The following is an 18,424-nucleotide window of genomic DNA, read 5'->3' as shown; positions in this document are numbered from 1 at the left end:
GTCAGCTGAGGGGAAGCGAAGGAAAGGCGCCTGGCTGCTCACACATCCAATCACACCTAAACCCCAGACTTCCACCAAGAAAGACCCGCTCAACAAAAGCCGTTCAAAAGCGCAACAAGACAATTAATCAACACAAAATGTGCCCCACGAAAGATTGATTTCAAACGGTGGACTCCGGCTGGATGCACGGAGTGCATCAATTATTTATCCGCTGCGTTACAGTACTACCGTAACAAATCGATGTGTCAACATGCCAGGAGGCTGCCAGACAAGATGCAATACATCACACACATAGCTACACACACACACACACACACACACACCGACACACGAGAGAGAGAGAGAGAGAGAGAGAGAGTGAGAGAGAGAGGAGGGAGATCCTACCTGGTTGGAACATACTTTGGAAATAAAAGATGACCAGAATTATTGATCCCAAACAAGTGGCAAATACCATCCGGCATATCCTGCTCATTCTCATCAGTTCACTCAGAGTCTGTTTCATGACGGGACGGAGAGGCTGCGGGTGCTGCTCGCCTTGTGGGGGAATAAAGGGCCGCTCTGCTGAAAGCTCCGTGGCTCTGGCGGTACTGATGTGCATAGTCCGCCAGTCAATGAGCTGAACCCATCCAACATGGAGCGTACCACTTCCGAGCTGCCGGGGGGGGGGGGGGGGGGGGGGGGGTTCACGAGATGCCACCTCGACTCTGAGAGAATGAGCGCGTCCAGATGTGGGCTTCCACTCAACAGCATCACATTAAAACCTGTAATTTAACCAGTCTTAAAAACGTTTTACACACAGACAGAAACAGAAAAAAAAACGAAGTAGTTGCCATATTTTCCACAGGTAGAGAGAGGTATAACTGCATCAGATTGTCCAGGTGTTTTTTTTCCAGTGGTAAAAGACTCAGATCCTTTATTTAAGTAAAAGTTGTAGCCAAATACAACAAAATAAACATACTTCATTAGCTATAAGTAAAAGTCCTGCGTTTAAATTTCTACTCAAGTCAAAGTAAATATCATCAGCAAAATGTATTTAAAGGGCCAGTTCACCCCAAAATCAAAAATACATAATTATCCCCTTACCTGCAGTGCTACTTATCAGTCTTGATAGTTTTGGTGTCAGTTTCCAGGTGTTGGAGATACTGTCCACAGAGATGTCTGTCTTCTTTCCAACACAATGGAACAAGATGGCAATCAGCTTGTGGTGCTCAAAGCACCAAAAATACATTTGAAAAACTCAACAGCAATATCTCGTTCCAGAAATCATGACCCAGTTACTCAAGATAGTCTACAGACCAGAATCCTGTGCGGGTCCATTTTTGAAAACCCACACCCGCCCATACCCGTAAAGCTCAGTACCAGAAAAACTGCACCCACCTGCACTCGTTAATAAAAGTCCCGTGACCTGACCCACACCTGTGATTAAACACACAGGCTACAGTCACTCACATTAAACTGGGCTCTCCGTTCTTGATTTACAAATCCAGGGGAGGAAAAGTCTCTTTCACTGGCTGCGCTTGATGGTGGGATGGTGAAAACATTCTGCGCAATCACTGCCAGGTTAGGTAACATTTTAGCATGCTCCTTCCACCATCATGAAACCCCAGAAGGATCCTCCTTGGGTGTCTTGAACTCGATGTAGGCTGCCACCTCATCCTCGGGCTGTAGAGTTTCACTGCTGAAGTCCTTCACGACAGTGACGAATGTAATGATGGGTCAGAGGTTCAACTTGTGTCACTGACTGTCAAAATAAAAGGAATTGGGGCTTGATAATAGTGATTTTGATGTCATTTTCATTACCCTCTGCCCGTCCCTGTGTAGTTCATTTTTACCTGTACAAGTGAACATATATATATATATATATATATATATATATATATATATATACCCAGCACAGGACTTTGCCACAGTTGTGAGCAGTTTCATGTAGGAGCTATTGTCTTTCTACCAAACTACACATGCCATCTGTATCACTGCGCAGATGGAAGCATGCATCTACTGCTAGCTCACCTATAGCCACCACTGAGCTAGCTAACATTACAGTGCTGCACTGGGTAAAAACACTATAGGTGACTGAAAAAGCTCAGGTGCCCTTCAAGGATAGGGCAAATAGTCACATAAGGATAAAAAGCAATGACTGGCCAGCTGACTTAGTGTGAAAGTCCATGGTATGGGTCGGCAGTCCAAAAATGCATCCGAGGCACTCTGTATTTAAAAATCCTTCATAAGGCTAATTTACGAATAGACCAACTTGTTTTAACTTAAGAGTTTTCATTTGGGGTATAAAATGCATTGGGGACTGGTGTGCAATTTAAAAACTCATGAAGAGGTAACATGACACAGGTTACATGACAGGTTAGTAGTGCCCACTCAAAAAAACACGAAACAAACAAACAAACAAAAAAACACACACTTCAAAGAAAATCATATGAAAATAATGAAAATGAAGGAAATATATACTGTGACTGTTTCACATGTCTAACAGCAAAAAAGGAGTTTAATTACAGTTAATTAATAAGATAAAGCTGGCAGAGACAATGAAAAAGAATAAAAAATAGCACATACTGTGACAAACCTGCACATAAAATGACGAAAAATGAGAACAATGTAATGGTATTCACTAGCAAGGACCACACCACAACGATATGCAGTTTAAAGATTTAATAAGGATGTGATTGTCAGAAAATGGTTATGAATGGGGTGGTGATGAATGGGGGAGTGCAGATTGCAGAGTGCAGGTGAATGAACGGGATGGAGATGACGTCATCGGAGGGTCGGACTGGGTGAGGTGTAGATGTGGGCGGAGAGACTCAGTGTGGGGGTTCCGTCTCATGTTCTGATGAGCCCGTGCTGTTAGGAAGCCCCCAAAAGAGTCTGATTAAGTAAGGCTTAGTCTGTCGTGCGCTAGACGGAGATCATTGAGGTTATTGTGGATGTAGGTTTGATATGCTTGTGAGGACCAGCGCCCGAGGACCTGAATGACTTGGTCTGAAATACCTGATCTGGCGGCTGAGGAGGCGGCACCGATGCGGAAGGAATGGCAAGAATAATGATCAGATGAAATTCCGGAGAGACGGAGGATGTTATGGAAGTGTTTCTGGAACCAGAAATGGGTGGCCATCCTCCCTGTTTCGGTGAGGAAGAGGGGATCTTGTGGTGAATGTGGATGTATCTGGTCAGTGGCTCGTGCGGGCTGAGAAAGGAGTTGAGGTGGAAGATGTAGATGGGAAAGGTTACTCCTAACTGATCAGTTTTACTCCTGCGGAGTGTAAATATGAGCGAGTCTGAAGTGTGGGTGGTGAAGTCAGATAGACTGGGATGACAGGAAGGATCGTAGACAGATGATGTTGGAGCGAATTCAGAGCACCTCAGGAATCCGAAGAAAGCGAGTAGAAACATTGATTCCAGTGTTAAGTCGACTGTGGGAGAGATGTAACCGGAGCGAAGAGTGCGTAAGCAGCGGCAGAGCAGATCGAAGGTGAGAGGGAGGCGTCTGGCTGTCAGGTTCGTGCTTTCGTAAGCCTTTGATTAGCATGGTGACGTAAGCGTGCGAGATTGATTGACAAGGGAGGCCGGTGGATAATTTATGGAATAAATTGATACAAGCTAGATATGTTTGTATGCTGGAGGCCCGGATCTTTGTTACGGTATGACAGTGTGTGATGAAGTTGCACATGGACATGGCGTTCAGAGAGGGAAACAGTAGATGATAAGTGGCGCGGTAATTCTTGAAAGAATTCCAGCCGGTGAGGTAGGCAAATAGCGTGCTTGGTGCTAAACTGTTAAGGATGGTTTCTTGGGAGATGTGAGTGAGATTTGCCAGATGAGGATTTAGCTGAATATGGTTGCTGAAAATGGTGGGATTGGTGTGGGATGGACATCCGAGTCTGGAGCCAAGCATCTGAATTTCTGGAAGGAGAAGCGGGAGAGTGAGTCAGCAATGGCATTGTGGTGACCGGGAATGTGAGACGCGCGGAGGATGAATTGATGCTGAGCGGAGATGAAAGTGAGTCTGCGGGTGAATGGCATGATGGCTGGGGAACGGGAACGGCCTTTATTGATTATATCTACTACTGCTGTGTTGTCAGAATGAATATTAATGCATTTTTTTGACCATTCGTGCCCCCAGATTAGAGTGGCGATGATCACGGGGTACAGCTCGTACAGAGCAGACGAGGGAGAGCGTGACTCTGTGTCGAGGGACTTGAACTCGGAGGGCCAAGCGGCAGCAAACCACCTCCCCCCGTAATACCCGCCAAAGCCGCGTCCGTGTAGAGTTGAATGTCCTCGGGATGGGTGATGAAGTCGTCATAGAAGAATGAGATGCCGTTCCAGGATGACAGAAATTGCTGCCACATGCGCATTTCTGTTTTACAAGTGTCGTCCAGAACCACGTGGTCGTGGAGAGAGGGAATGGATGCAGCTTTGGTCAGCAGTTGAGAAAGAAAAGATTTTGCCTGTGGAATTATGCGGATGGCGTAATTGAGGTGCCGAGGAGAGCGAGCAGCTGGCGTTTGGTGCACCTGTCTGTCAGAAGATAATTAGACAAGAGCAGCGAGATGCGCTGCACTTTCTCCAAGGGCAGTGAAGCCTGGAATGACATTGAGTCCAGAGTGATGCCCAGAAACTCGATAGATGTGCCAGGTCCTGAAGTTTTGTCTTTGGACAGAGGGACAACGAGGTCGGAAAATGCAGACGTAAGTGTAGTGAGACCGTGGCGAGGAGGTGAGGATGGGGGAGTCACGACATGAAAATCGTCAAGGAGATGAAGGACGTAGGGGAGCCTGTAATTGTTAGAGAGGATCCAGCATAGAGCCTCGGATAAAGAGTCAAAGATTTTGGGACTGCTCTTGCAGCCGAAAGTGAGATGCACGGAGAAGTAGTAAGCCCCCTTCCAGCAGACACCGAAATAACACCAGAAGTCGGGGTGAATGGGCAAGACCTTGAATGTGCTAGTGATATCAGCCTTAGACAGCCATGCTCTGTGTCCCGCCAGACGAATCAGTGCCATGGTGTGGTCAATGGTGGCGTACTGCATGGAGAAATCCGGGCTAGGAATAAGGCTGTTGATGCTCGGGATGTCGGAGCTGTGTGGGGATGACAGGTCAATGATCAGCCTCTTTTTCCCCGAGTATTTGCGTGTGGCGACACCGATGGGACTGATACGGAATACGGAGAAAGGAGGATGATCGAAAGGGCCCATCATAAATCCCTCCGTGACTTCTTTTGCCAGTAATGTGTCAACAGTGTCGGGCTCCGTAAGAGCGGATTGAAGATTGTGACATGTGTGGGAAGAATCAGGAAGCACCTCCGTGCCAGGGTGAAAATCGTGAGTGAAGCCAGAGATGAGAAAATCGACAAACTGCTTATCAGGGTGGTCACTGAGAGCAGCAGCGAGTGCACGTACCTTTATGGGCGTGCCGAGGTGACGTTCTAGTCATGCTGCTGTGTTGGTGGGATTGTGGGGGCAGGTGGTCCTGGCGCCCCCGCAGAAGGAGCAGACGTGCAGGAGACGGCAGCCGGACGAGTTGCAACCCCACTGATTGAAATTATTGCACACCATCCTGCCGCCCTGATAGAGGATCGGCCGTCCTCGCTTGTCGACGCCCTTTGGCACCGGCACATTGACAGTGGGACGTGCGTCCTTGGCTCTGGGGATGACAGGAGGGGGGGGGTGCAGCGGAAGACAGACGGTCGAAGATCGGGGCATTGCGTGGAGTGGTGGGGTGGGAGTGCGGTGGAGGAGCCATGATAGTGCATGCAGAGGCCGGGTGAGAAGGGGCGCCACATAAGTCGCAGGAGAGGGAGGAACGAGCTGCGAAAATGCAGCAGTATATTTCTGAATCGAGGGCCCCCCAGTATGTCCCCTGGTTTAGCTGCTGCAACCGGCCGGCTGCTTGTGCGGCAAATTGGACATGGTAGGTATAAAATCCCGTCCCCCCGAAATGCAAAGCCATGTCCAACACGATGGACAGATAGTCGTCCAGCTCTGATCGACGGCGAGGAAAAGCAGAGCAGATGACATTGCGAAAAAGGGAGAAAGCTAGCGCAAACTCGACAGGAGTCAAGTCTTTGGACCTGGTTGGCAGTGACTGCTTTAATAGAACTGGACCGAGGACGGTCTGCAGTTCCCTGGGTTGACTACTGTCGAAAAAAGATGGCTTGAATGAGCTGGGCTAGGTCTACATAATTACCGGACAGTATTTGCTGGTGCAGTGAGTGCGAGACGGGTGAGGGGCGGTGAATGGCAGAGGCCACAGCTGGTGGTGTGGCTGTGGCTAGAGTGTAGACGGCAGCAGAGGAAAAAACATTAGGGTGTTGGGGAAGGGAGGGGGTGGGGGGGGGGTAGGGGAGGGGTAAGGAGAGACACGTCGGAAAGAGAGTGGAAGGCAGTGAAACACCCGCTGGAGGAGCCTGTTGTGCTGCAGGACGGGGCTCCTGGGCTGCGATGCCAGCCGGAACAGGATAGTTGGAAGGAAGGGTAGAGGAAAGGGATATGGGGATGGAGGATGTGTGTGCACGGGGTGAGAGTGGAGGCCTGCGAGACAGGGAGGAGAAGAAGGCAGATATTGCGCGTGACATATCTGCGTCTGAGGGAGCAGGCACAGGGGGTGATACGACCTGACCCCCGGCTGGGGGAATGAATGAGAGAGGCTGCTCCGGCTGGAGTGGTGGAGGCGCCGTGACGTCACCGACGGTGACGCTGGCGGGAGTAGGCCTCGAAGGGCGACCCGGAAGTGCGGCCAGCTTGGGAGAAGGAGCTGTGGCCTCGGGAGCCTGGACGGCGGCTGAATAGAGCTGGAACAGCCTGGACTTGTTGTCGCTGCGGTGAAAGGGGATGTTTTTTGCCCTCAGGAACCGCTGGAGCCGGGCGATGGTCCAATCTCTGATGTCGGGCTCTTGCTGTGGACGTGGACATGGTGGAGATGGCTGAGTGGAGCGTGACGGAGCGCCGCGGGAGCGGCGAGGTCGACGAGACGCTGCACCGCTTCGGGAAGGAGGAGGAGAAGACCGCCGCTGGCTCCCACAGTTGTGGACGCGGCATGGAGTTGGGGCGATCTCGTTGATGGAGCCCGACGGAGAACCACGGCAAGACTGAGGGATGTGGACCACAGAGCGCAGCCGTCTCCCCTGGGAGTTTCGGCTACCTGCAGACTGCTGAGACAGGGTCAGAGGATCACCTGGCTCGAACAGGGAGTCGTACAAGTCGTCGGAGTCAGACTTGGACAGGTTGACTTGCAACACGTGATCCATCGGTGAGTATGCACAAAAAACACACTTGCTGAGATAGCCTATGTAGGGTCGCCAATGTTCGAGAGATCTGAGAGGCCTGTGGTAGAGCTGTGCTGGTATATGTACAGTACAGGCCAAAAGTTTGGACACACCTTCTCATTCAATGCGTTTTCTTTATTTTCACGACTATTTACATTGTAGATTCTCACTGAAGGCATCAAAACTATGAATGAACACATGTGGAGTTATGTACTTAACAAAAAAAGGTGAAATAACTGAAAACATGTTTTATATTCTAGTTTCTTCAAAATAGCCACCCTTTGCTCTGATTACTGCTTTGCACACTCTTGGCATTCTCTCCATGAGCTTCAAGAGGTAGTCACCTGAAATGGTTTTCCAACAGTCTTGAAGGAGTTCCCAGAGGTGTTTAGCACTTGTTGGCCCCTTTGCCTTCACTCTGCGGTCCAGCTCACCCCAAACCATCTCGATTGGGTTCAGGTCCGGTGACTGTGGAGGCCAGGTCATCTGCCGCAGCACTCCATCACTCTTCTTCTTGGTCAAATAGCCCTTACACAGCCTGGAGGTGTGTTTGGGGTCATTGTCCTGTTGAAAAATAAATGATCGTCCAACTAAACGCAAACCGGATGGGATGACATGTCGATGCAGGATGCTGTGGTAGCCATGCTGGTTCAGTGTGCCTTCAATTTTGAATAAATCCCCAACAGTGTCACCAGCAAAACACCCCCACACCATCACACCTCCTCCTCCATGCTTCACAGTGGGAACCAGGCATGTGGAATCCATCCGTTCACCTTTTCTGCGTCTCACAAAGACACGGCGGTTGGAACCAAAGATCTCAAATTTGGACTCATCAGACCAAAGCACAGATTTCCACTGGTCTAATGTCCATTCCTTGTGTTTCTTGGCCCAAACAAATCTCTTCTGCTTGTTGCCTCTCCTTAGCAGTGGTTTCCTAGCAGCTATTTGACCATGAAGGCCTGATTGGCGCAGTCTCCTCTTAACAGTTGTTCTAGAGATGGGTCTGCTGCTAGAACTCTGTGTGGCATTCATCTGGTCTCTGATCTGAGCTGCTGTTAACTTGTGATTCTGAGGCTGGTGACTTGGATGAACTTATCCTCAGAAGCAGAGGTGACTCTTGGTCTTCCTTTCCTGGGTCGGTCCTCATGTGTGCCAGTTTCGTTGTAGCGCTTGATGGTTTTTGCGACTCCACTTGGGGACACATTTAAAGTTTTTGCAATTTTCCGGACTGACTGACCTTCATTTCTTAAAGTAATGATGGCCACTCGTTTTTCTTTAGTTAGCTGATTGGTTCTTGCCATAATATGAATTTTAACAGTTGTCCAATAGGGCTGTCGGCTGTGTATTAACCTGACTTCTGCACAACACAACTGATGGTCCCAACCCCACTGATAAAGCAAGAAATTCCACTAATTAACCCTGATAAGGCACACCTGTGAAGTGGAAACCATTTCAGGTGACTACCTCTTGAAGCTCATGGAGAGAATGCCAAGAGTGTGCAAAGCAGTAATCAGAGCAAAGGGTGGCTATTTTGAAGAAACTAGAATATAAAACATGTTTTCAGTTATTTCACCTTTTTTTGTTAAGTACATAACTCCACATGTGTTCATTCATAGTTTTGATGCCTTCAGTGAGAATCTACAATGTAAACAGTCATGAAAATAAAGAAAACGCATTGAATGAGAAGGTGTGTCCAAACTTTTGGCCTGTACTGTATGTTAGTCAGGTGATTAGAGGAGTGGTTGAGGCGTGGTCCTGCTCCTGAACCTAAGTTAAACAATTAACTCCATTTAAAGGAAAATATGACAAATGTATATGCAATAGTGTGGACAGACAATGTCATAGCTCATATAATGTGGGAATACCCATAAATTGTTTACCTCATAATTTTGGACAAAAAGACGTGACAATGGCAAAACAAAATTAAAGGAAAGTAGGAACACTTGGTAAGAGTCACAGGGAATCACCCTCAGTATATCCAAAAGCATATCAACAATATTGTACATTGAAAGGAGGGTATATAAAAACAGTCATATGAGATCACTCTCAATAATAATAGTTCATAGGCATAACAGCATTAATATTAAATACTGAGAGGTAGATATGGTACAACATAACAAAATGCAATAATATAAGAAGCCAGCAGGGAGGAAAAATGATGGTGACCTGTGTCACATGATATCTTTATGAGTTTTTAAATTGCACACCTGTACCCAATGGATTTCATACCCTGATAAAGACTTTTCAGTCCAAACATGTTGGTCTATCCATGAATTAATACATTTATTTTAAACCACAGAGTGCCTGGGATGCATTTTTTTGACTGCTGGCCCGTACCATGGATTTTCACAGAGTTAGCTGGCCAGTTGTTTTTTATTCTTAACAAGTATTTTTGATTTTGGGATAGACTTTCCTTTTAAAGTATCAAATGTGCATGATCTGCTCAGGGACGTAGGCTATATTTGAACATTGGGGTGACACATATGAAACATGGGGTTTGGTGGACGTCCTCCGCCAGAAAATTTTGAGCATAAAACAATTAATTTTCTGCATTCTGGTGAACTATACACCAATTGTGCTTTTCCTGCATTTAAATGTCTGTACCAAAATAAAAGTCCTCTGCTACTTTCATGTTTTTATTGAGAGGGACAACTGCACGTTTTAAAAATTGCAAATGCAAATGATAGATAGGATAATGCCATATTTTGGATGTAAAATCTTGATCTGAAGATTTACAGTATATTTCCCTCTGAAATGTAGTGGAGTAGAACTTTAGCAGAAAACTGTAATACAAGTACAACACAAGTACAAGTACCCCAAAAATGTACTTGAGCACAGTGGTTGAGTAAATAGACTTGATTACTCTCCACCACTCCTTAAGCATGTGCATTTTGTGCTATTTCATACTTCTTCACTATATTTCTGATGGAAGTATTGTCATTTTTAATTCCACTGGGGTTATTACAAAGTCACAATTACTAGTTGACTTCTAAATTAAGACTTTAAATACAAAAGACATGACAAGTTTATGTTGTATTCTTATAGATTAAAATACCCCAAACAATATAAAATGCATCTGTCATAACATTCCAGTATCACTGCTGATAATATTACTTTTACTCAAATTTTGAATGTAGTGCTTTTAACTTTCACTTACTTCAGATCCCCTTTTATTACCAAAGCATCAAAATACTTACTTCACCACTGAGTTTCAGTAGTAATAGTAGTGGTATTAGTAAGAGTAACTTTGACAACAGTAGTAGTAAAAGTAGCATAATTAGTTCAATTAACAGTAACAGCTGGAACAATTACATTTAATAATACTAGCAGTAGTGACAGTATTTGTAGTTGCAGACATGATGGCGTAGTAGAATCAGTACTGCTGAAATAAGTTCAACACACACATCTTTGTAGCAGTTTATTTTTCTATCTTCTCAGTACTGCTTTTTTTTTACCACACATATTCCACATAAAGCTACAGTGCCATCTAGTGGTGTAACGACATCACACACACACTGATCAGGGGTCAGGTGAAAGCCCTGAAAACTGTCCAACACAAGCAGGCAATGATAGATAGACCCCCATGCAGCATCTTAACCTTGCTGTGCGACCTGCACAAAGTCATAAGCTGCATTGCTTTGATCAAGGTAGACTCTAATGGCATTTTCCAGCACATGCCAAAAGAGAAGCCACGTTGCACTTTTTCTAATAAGGATATCTGTCTTACTTACACAAGCAGCTCTGTCAGGGAGAGTCAGAAGGTGGTCTGAAGGATAACCTCAGAACATGTGCATTAAATGGCTACAATTTTTATCAAGCAACAGCACAATGCACAACAGGCATTAACATGGGATGAATGGGTCCCTCTGCTCTCGTGACAAGGCTGCAACACACCCAGGGAATGAAAATGATGCCCTTGTATGGGGCACACCCATGTTGTGCACTCACAGATGTATGAGTGTGAAGCTGAGGTGGTGATGGTGGAGGGGTTTGAAGGTCAGTGGCATGCTTTTAAGAAATATCTGCATTCCAGTCCCTGCTTCATTTATACCAGACACTTCACTTAATTATCCACATGAATATTCAACAGCTGTTTTAAGAGAGTTGCTATGCATGGCGGCACTGAATCAGAGAGAATATAAACAAGGAAAAGCATCAGGAACTCTGGCCTAATGTCTCAATAAAGGCACCATATGGATGGCATTGCTCTGGTCTCTAGAACTACCATAAGAAACCTCGGAGTAATATTTGACCAAGATTTGTCTTTTAATTCTCATTTAAAACAAACCTCATGGACTGCGTTTTTTCATCTGCGTAATATTGCGAAAATTAGGCCTATCCTGACCCGAAAAGATGCAGAAAAATTGGTCCACGCTTTTGTTATCTCTAGGCTGGATTACTGTAACTCTCTATTATCAGGTAGCTCTAGTAAGTCCTTAAAAACTCTCCAGCTAATTCAGAACGCAGCGGCATGTGTACTAACAGGAACTAAGAAACGAGATCATATTTCTCCTGTTTTAGCTTTGCTGCACTGGCACCCTGTAAAATCCAGAATTTAATTTAAAATCCTACTCCTAACTTACAAAGCTTTCAATGGTCAGGCTTCGTCATATCTTAGAGAGCTCATAGTGCCCTATTATCCCACCAGAACACTGCACTCTGAGAATGCAGGGGTTACTCGTGGTCCCTAAAGTCACCAAAAGTAGACCACAAGCCAGAGCCTTCAGCTATCAGGTTCCTCTCCTGTGGAATCATCTTCCTGTTGCGGTCTGGGAGGCAGACACTGTCTCCACATTTAAGACTAGACTTAAGACTTTCCTTTTTGATAAAGCTTATAGTTAGGGCTGGCTCAGGCTTGCCTTGTACCAGCCCCTAGTTAGGCTGATTTAGGCCTAGTCTGCCAGGGGACCTCCTGTAATACACCGAGCACCTTCTCTCCTTCTCCTTTGCTAACACTCATGTCCTGTTACTGCATCTCGCTAACTTGGCTGTACTGCATGTCACTAACTCGGCTTCTTCTCCGGAGCCTTTGTGCTCCACTATCTCGCAGGTTAACTTAAATCGCAGCGTTACCTGGATAGTGTGACGTGTGTGGTTGTGCTGGTGCCGTAGTCCTGCCTGATGCCTCCTGCTGCTGTTATCATTAGTCATACTTCTACTGTTATTATACACATATGATTATTGTCACATATGTATACTATCAGATATTAATATATACTTTCAACATATTGAACCACAATAGCCGTAATTAGAATTATAATATTATTACTTTAATTAATGTTGTGGTAAGCTACTGTCATTACCATCTGTCCTGCATCTCTCTCTGTCCTGTCTCTCTTTCTGTCTCATTGTGTCATATGGATTACTGTTAATTTATCATGTTGATCTGTTCTGTATGACATCTATCGCATGTCTGTCCATCCTGTAAGAGGGATCCCTCCTCAGTTGCTCATCCTGAGGTTTCTACCATTTCTTTTCCCTGTTAAAGGTTTTTCTTGGGGGAGTGCATCTAGATTTGACAGGATTTCTGAATTTCTGAGGCGCACACATGAAAGAGAGCTGCGACTGTCTTTCAGCAGAAGTGAGCATCTGTGAGCAGCAGTATGGTTTCATGCCAAGAAAAAGTACTACAGATGCAGTATTTGCTTTGAGAATGTTGATGGAGAAGTACAGAGAAGGTCAGAGGGAACTGCATTGTGTCTTTGTAGATCTAGAGAAAGTATATGACAGGGTGCAGAGAGAGGAGATATGGTATTGTAAGACGAAGTCTGCTGCTGCCGTGGTCCTGCCTGATGCCTCCTGCTGCTGTTATCATTAGTCATACTTCTACTGCTATTATACACATATGATTATTGTCACATATGTATACTATCAGATAATAATATATACTTTCAACATATTGTACCACAATAGCCGTAATTAGAATTATAATATTATTACTTTAATTAATGTTGTTGTAAGCTTCTGTCATTACCGTCTGCCCTGCATCTCTCTCTATCTCTGTCTCTCTTTCTGTATCATTTTGTATACAGATTACTGTTAATTTATCATGTTGATCTGTTCTCTACGTCATCTATTGCACGTCTGTCCGTCCTGGAAGAGGGATCTCTCCTCAGTTGCTCTTCCTGAGGTTTCTTTTTCCTGTTAAAGGGGTTTTTTGGGGGAGTTTTTCCTTATCTGCTGCGAGGGTCTTAAGGACAGAGGGATGTTGTATGCTGTAAAGCCCTCTGAGGCAAATTGTGATTTGTGATATTGGGCTTTATAAGTAAAATTGATTGATTGATTGATATGCATCAATTAAATTGAGAGCATTCACCAGTAAACACTATTAATTTGGGTAAATCCATAATCCTGACTAGTTCATTACATGAAATTAAGGCTTGTGCCATCGCAATAAAAACACACAGTATATGACTGAGCTTTTACTCCATGTAAATGCACCAAATCCCAGAGTCTTATCACTCTCCTGCAGCCTTTAAAAACTCAGCTATATTAAAGCTTACAGAGGCTTTCAGAGGCACAACCTTAGGGAGCATCTTATCTTCCTTCAAGTTGAGAGCCATGAAAATGCATCAATGGGGCTGTATATTTCAAAGTTCTGCTTTGAGTAAACAGCTCATAAAAAATGCAAACAAACCGAAAAGAGCAGTAAAGACACTGAGCCACACACAGAGCAAGACATGTGTCACTGGCAGAGCATTGGTCCTCGCCCACCTGTCTGTCAGGCTCAAGGTGAAGATGTCAATTGTTATGACCCTTGGTCATTTATTTGTGATTCTGCTGTTCTGTTGTTCTGTTGTTCCTCCCTGCCTGAGGGTCGTGCTGCCACCCGTAGTGTGTTTCTCTCTCTCCAGGTGCTGGCTGCTGATTGGTGGTTGGAGATTGGTGGAGCTGGTATAAAATGGCCGCTGCTTGAGCTGTTCTTCCTCTTCTCTTGGCCCTACTCCCAACTGCACCATGTGTTGTTGTACTGTGTTAAATTGTTAATTGTGATATTAGTCCAGCAGTCCAGGTAGCTGTAGGGGTGGGTAGCCCTTTTTGTTCATCCTTTTTCTCCTGTTTATTTATAGGGAGTCAGGTGAGTGACCTGTATTTTCATTTTCTTTACTTTTGGGTAGGTAAGTTAGTTTTGGAAAGTAGATTGTTTTGTTTGTTGTTTTGGGCCACGCCCACCCTGAAGCTTATTGCTACCTTTCTTGTTGAGTGTTAAATAAATTATCTTTTGTTGGACTGCAGCTGTGTGGCATTGGTCGTCCTTGGGAGTGGGGAAAGAGGGGAGCATCCTTTCATGCTATGTACCGGTTCCCCTAGGCCGGTCGTAACACAATGGATAGTCACAACTGTTCCCTCTAAGCTGTTTTACTGCGCAATTGCGCACTGCTCCCCACCTCTTTACGCAGATGACAAAAAAGTTGCGCGCTCAAATATCCCCGACCAGTTTTTACTGTTTTTATTTTCTTTTCTCATATGCGCTGTCTTGTGACTTGAACAGTAAATATGTACTCCACTGGGGGCATTTGTCTGTGCAATGAGTGACAGATGACAGTGAACTGTCAGTCAGTGATTATTAAAAAAAACATGCCCACCAGGCGCTGCCCAGCCAATACCTGCAACTGTTGTTTAGCTTGACAGCCAATCAATGGCATTATGTTGGGTATTCGCTGCTGTCGTATTTGTTGTTAGCCGTTAGCCAAATGTTCAGTTATGCCTCTGCCTCCTTTAGCGACAGTGGTAATTGTAATAAGTGTAGCTTATTTGCTGCGTTGGAGGAGAGGCTTAGTGAATTAGAAGCGCGGCTCCGCACCATGGAAAACCATTCAGTAGCTGCGGTAGTTAGCCAGCCCCCTGTAGCCGGTGCGGAGCCACATAGCATAGCCTTAGCCTCAGCTAACTGTCCTCCGGTAACTCCCGTTCAGCCGGGAGGTTGGGTTACGGTTCGCCAGAAGCACAGCTCCAAGCAGAAGCCCACGGCTCACCACCAGCCCGTTCACGTTTCCAACCGCTTTTCCCCACTCAGCGACACACCCGCTGAGGATAAAACTCTGGTTATTGGCAGCTCTATTCTGAGGAACGTGAAGTTAGCAACACCAGCGGCCATAGTCAAATGTATCCCTGGGGCCAGAGCGGGCGACATTGAATCAAATTTAAAACTGCTGGCTAAAGCTAAACGTAGATTCAGTAAGATTGTTATTCACGTCGGCGGCAATGACACCCGGTTACGCCAATCGGAGGTCACTAAAATTAATATTGCCTCGGTGTGTGAATATGCAAAAACGATGTCGGACTCCGTAGTTTTCTCTGGACCCCTCCCAAATCTGACCAGTGATGACATGTTTAGCTGCATGTCATCATTTAACCGCTGGCTGTCCAGGTGGTGTCCAGCAAACGATGTGGGTTTTGTTAATAATTGGCAAACTTTCTGGGGAAAACCTGGTCTTATTAGGAGAGACGGCATTCACCCCACTTTGGATGGAGCTGCTCTCATTTCTAGGAACCTGGCAAATTTTATTAGTAATTTAAATCCCTGACAACCCAGAGTTGAGACCAGGACAGAGAGTTGCAGTCCTAAACGCCTCTCTGAGCTTCTAGTTCAGTTACCCAGCCATAGTTTTCATAGTTTTATACAAACGGTGTCTGTCCCCCGACCACCTAAATTATTTAAATCTAAAATTAAACAAAGAGGAGTTGTGCATAACAACCTCATAAAAATTAAAACCTCTTCTGTGACAGAAAGACAAAACAGGAGAATTAAATGCGGACTGTTAAATATCAGGTCTCTATCGTCTAAAGCAGTGTTAGTAAACGAATTAATATCAGATAATCATATTGATTTACTCAGTCTCACTGAAACCTGGCTGTGTCAAGATGAATATGTTAGTCTAAATGAGTCCACTCCTCCCAGTCATAATAATACCCACATTCCTCGAGGCAGCGGCCGAGGAGGGGGAGTTGCAGCCATTTTTAACTCTAGTCTGTTAATCAGCCCTAAACCTAAACTAGATTATAATTCATTTGAAAGCCTCGTTCTTAGTGTTTTACATCCGACCTGGAAAACCTCGCAGCCACTTTTATTTGTTATAGTGTACCGTGCTCCTGGCCCGTATTCTGAATTTGTATCTGAATTCTCAGAGTTTTTATCCAGTTTAGTTCTTAAATCAGATAAAGTTATTATTGTAGGCGATTTTAACATTTATGTCGACGTTGATAATGACTCCCTGGCTACCGCGTTTATCTCATTAATAGACTCCATTGGCTTCAGTCAGGGTGTACATGAACCCACTCACTGTTTTAACCATACCCTCGATCTAGTTCTGACATATGGAATTGAAATTGATAACCTAAAAGTCTTTCCACAGAATCCCTTGCTATCAGATCATTATCTGATTACTTTTGATTTCTTTTTACTCGATTACACGCCACTCAGCAACAGTTACTATACTAGATGTTTATCAGATAGTGCTGTCACAAAATTTAAGGAAAAGATTACTTCGTCGTTAAATTCAATACCAATACCTTCAGTAACAGAGGTTTCCCGTGCCGACTTTAACCTCTCCCAAATTGATCATTTTGTTGATAGCGCCGTAGGCTCGCTGTGAACAACGCTCGACTCTGTAGCTCCTCTTAAAAAGAAGTTAACAAAGCAAAGAAAGTTTGCTCCTTGGTATAACTCTCAAACCCGTAGGTTAAAACAAATATCGCGAAAATTTGAAAGGAATTGGCGATTAACCAAACTGGAAGAATCTCGTTTAATCTGGACAGACAGTCTCAAAACTTATAAGAGGGGCCTCCGCAATGCCAGAGCAAACTATTACTCAGCATTAATAGAAGAAAACAAGAACAACCCCAGGTTTCTTTTCAGCACTGTAGCCAGGCTGACTGAGAGTCAAAGCTCTATTGAGCCTTGTATTCCTTTAGCCCTTAGCAGTAATGATTTTATGAGCTTTTTTAATGACACAATTCTAACTATTAGAGGCAAAATTCATGACCTCCTGCCCTCAGATGGTAGGCCTACCTATCTAACCTCAAACACAGCTGTAGAATCTAATATATATTTAGATTGCTTCTCCCCAATTTCTCTTCAAGAATTGACAGCAGTGATTTCTTCATCTAAATCATCAACGTGTCTCTTAGACCCCATCCCAACTAGGCTACTTAAGGAGGTCTTTCCTTTAGTTAACACTCATATATTAGATATGATCAATATATCCCTATTAACAGGCTATGTACCACAGTCTTTTAAGGTAGCTGTAATTAAACCTCTCCTAAAAAAGCCCACCCTGGATCCAGAGGTGTTAGCCAACTATAGAACAATATCTAATCTTCCCTTTATGTCAAAGATCCTTGAGAAAGTAGTCGCAGACCAGCTGTGTGATTTTCTCCAGGATAATAATTTATTTGAGGAATTTCAGTCAGGATTTAGAGTGCATCATAGCACTGAGACAGCTCTAGTTAAAATTACAAATGACCTTCTGATTGCTTCAGACAAAGGACTCGTCTCTATTCTTGTTTTATTAGATCTTAGTGCGGCGTTTGACACAATTGACCATCAAATTCTACTGCAGAGACTGGATCACTTAATTGGCCTAAAAGGTTCTGCACTAAGCTGGTTTAAATCTTATTTATCTGATCGTTTTCAATTTGTTGACGTTCGTAATGAATCATCCTTACGTACCAAAGTTTGTTTTGGAGTTCCGCAAGGTTCTGTGCTCGGACCAATCCTATTTACTCTATATATGCTTCCTTTAGGTAACATCATTAGAAATCACTCTATAAATTTCCATTGTTATGCGGATGATACACAGTTGTATTTATCGATGAAGCCAGAAGAAAGTAATCAATTAACTAAACTCCATAACTGCCTTAAAGACATAAAAAAACTGGATGAGCACCAATTTCCTGATGTTAAATTCAGACAAAACTGAAGTTATTGTTCTTGGCCCCAAACAACTCAGAGACTCTTTATCTGATGACATAGTTTCTCCAGATGGCATTGCTCTGGCCTCTAGCACTACCGTAAGAAACCTCGGAGTAATATTTGATCAAGATTTGTCTTTTAATTCTCATTTAAAGCAAACCTCACGGACTGCATTTTTTCATCTGCGTAATATTGCGAAAATTAGGCCTATCCTGACCCGAAAAGATGCAGAAAAAT

At 44.5% G+C, this 18,424-nt stretch overlaps 2 protein-coding genes and 1 pseudogene across 3 annotated transcripts in view; 1 reads left to right on the top strand and 2 right to left on the bottom strand.

The window, feature by feature from the left end:
- The window catches only part of chst11 (carbohydrate (chondroitin 4) sulfotransferase 11), a 289,615-nt gene extending 289,038 nt beyond the window's left edge, over positions 1–577 (bottom strand). Inside the window, exon 1 of one of the 2 annotated variants that reach the window (XM_033609147.2) lies at positions 385–577. In XM_033609147.2, the coding sequence (XP_033465038.1) occupies positions 385–502 (118 nt within the window). In that variant the 5' untranslated portion in view covers positions 503–577. The remainder of the gene's footprint in view (positions 1–384) is intronic. The other variant, XM_033609148.2, reaches the window with a different exon arrangement.
- Positions 578–3,831: 3,254 nt separating this feature from the next.
- Positions 3,832–5,203, bottom strand: LOC117246340 (uncharacterized; annotated as a pseudogene).
- Positions 5,204–11,222: 6,019 nt separating this feature from the next.
- On the top strand, positions 11,223–17,406 carry LOC144461760 (uncharacterized). Its single transcript, XM_078165164.1, has 2 exons — positions 11,223–11,260; positions 15,809–17,406. The coding sequence occupies exons 1-2, from the start codon at positions 11,223–11,225 to the stop codon at positions 16,866–16,868; spliced, it is 1,098 nt and encodes a 365-aa protein (XP_078021290.1). The 3' UTR covers positions 16,869–17,406.
- The last annotated feature ends 1,018 nt before the right edge of the window (positions 17,407–18,424 follow it).

The sequence above is a fragment of the Epinephelus lanceolatus genome, chromosome 23 (genome assembly GCF_041903045.1).
Source record: "Epinephelus lanceolatus isolate andai-2023 chromosome 23, ASM4190304v1, whole genome shotgun sequence".
In the NCBI taxonomy this organism is placed as follows: Eukaryota; Metazoa; Chordata; class Actinopteri; order Perciformes; family Serranidae; genus Epinephelus; species Epinephelus lanceolatus.
The sequence above is the reverse complement of the archived record's forward strand: the minus strand, read 5'-3'. Positions and strand labels throughout refer to the sequence as shown.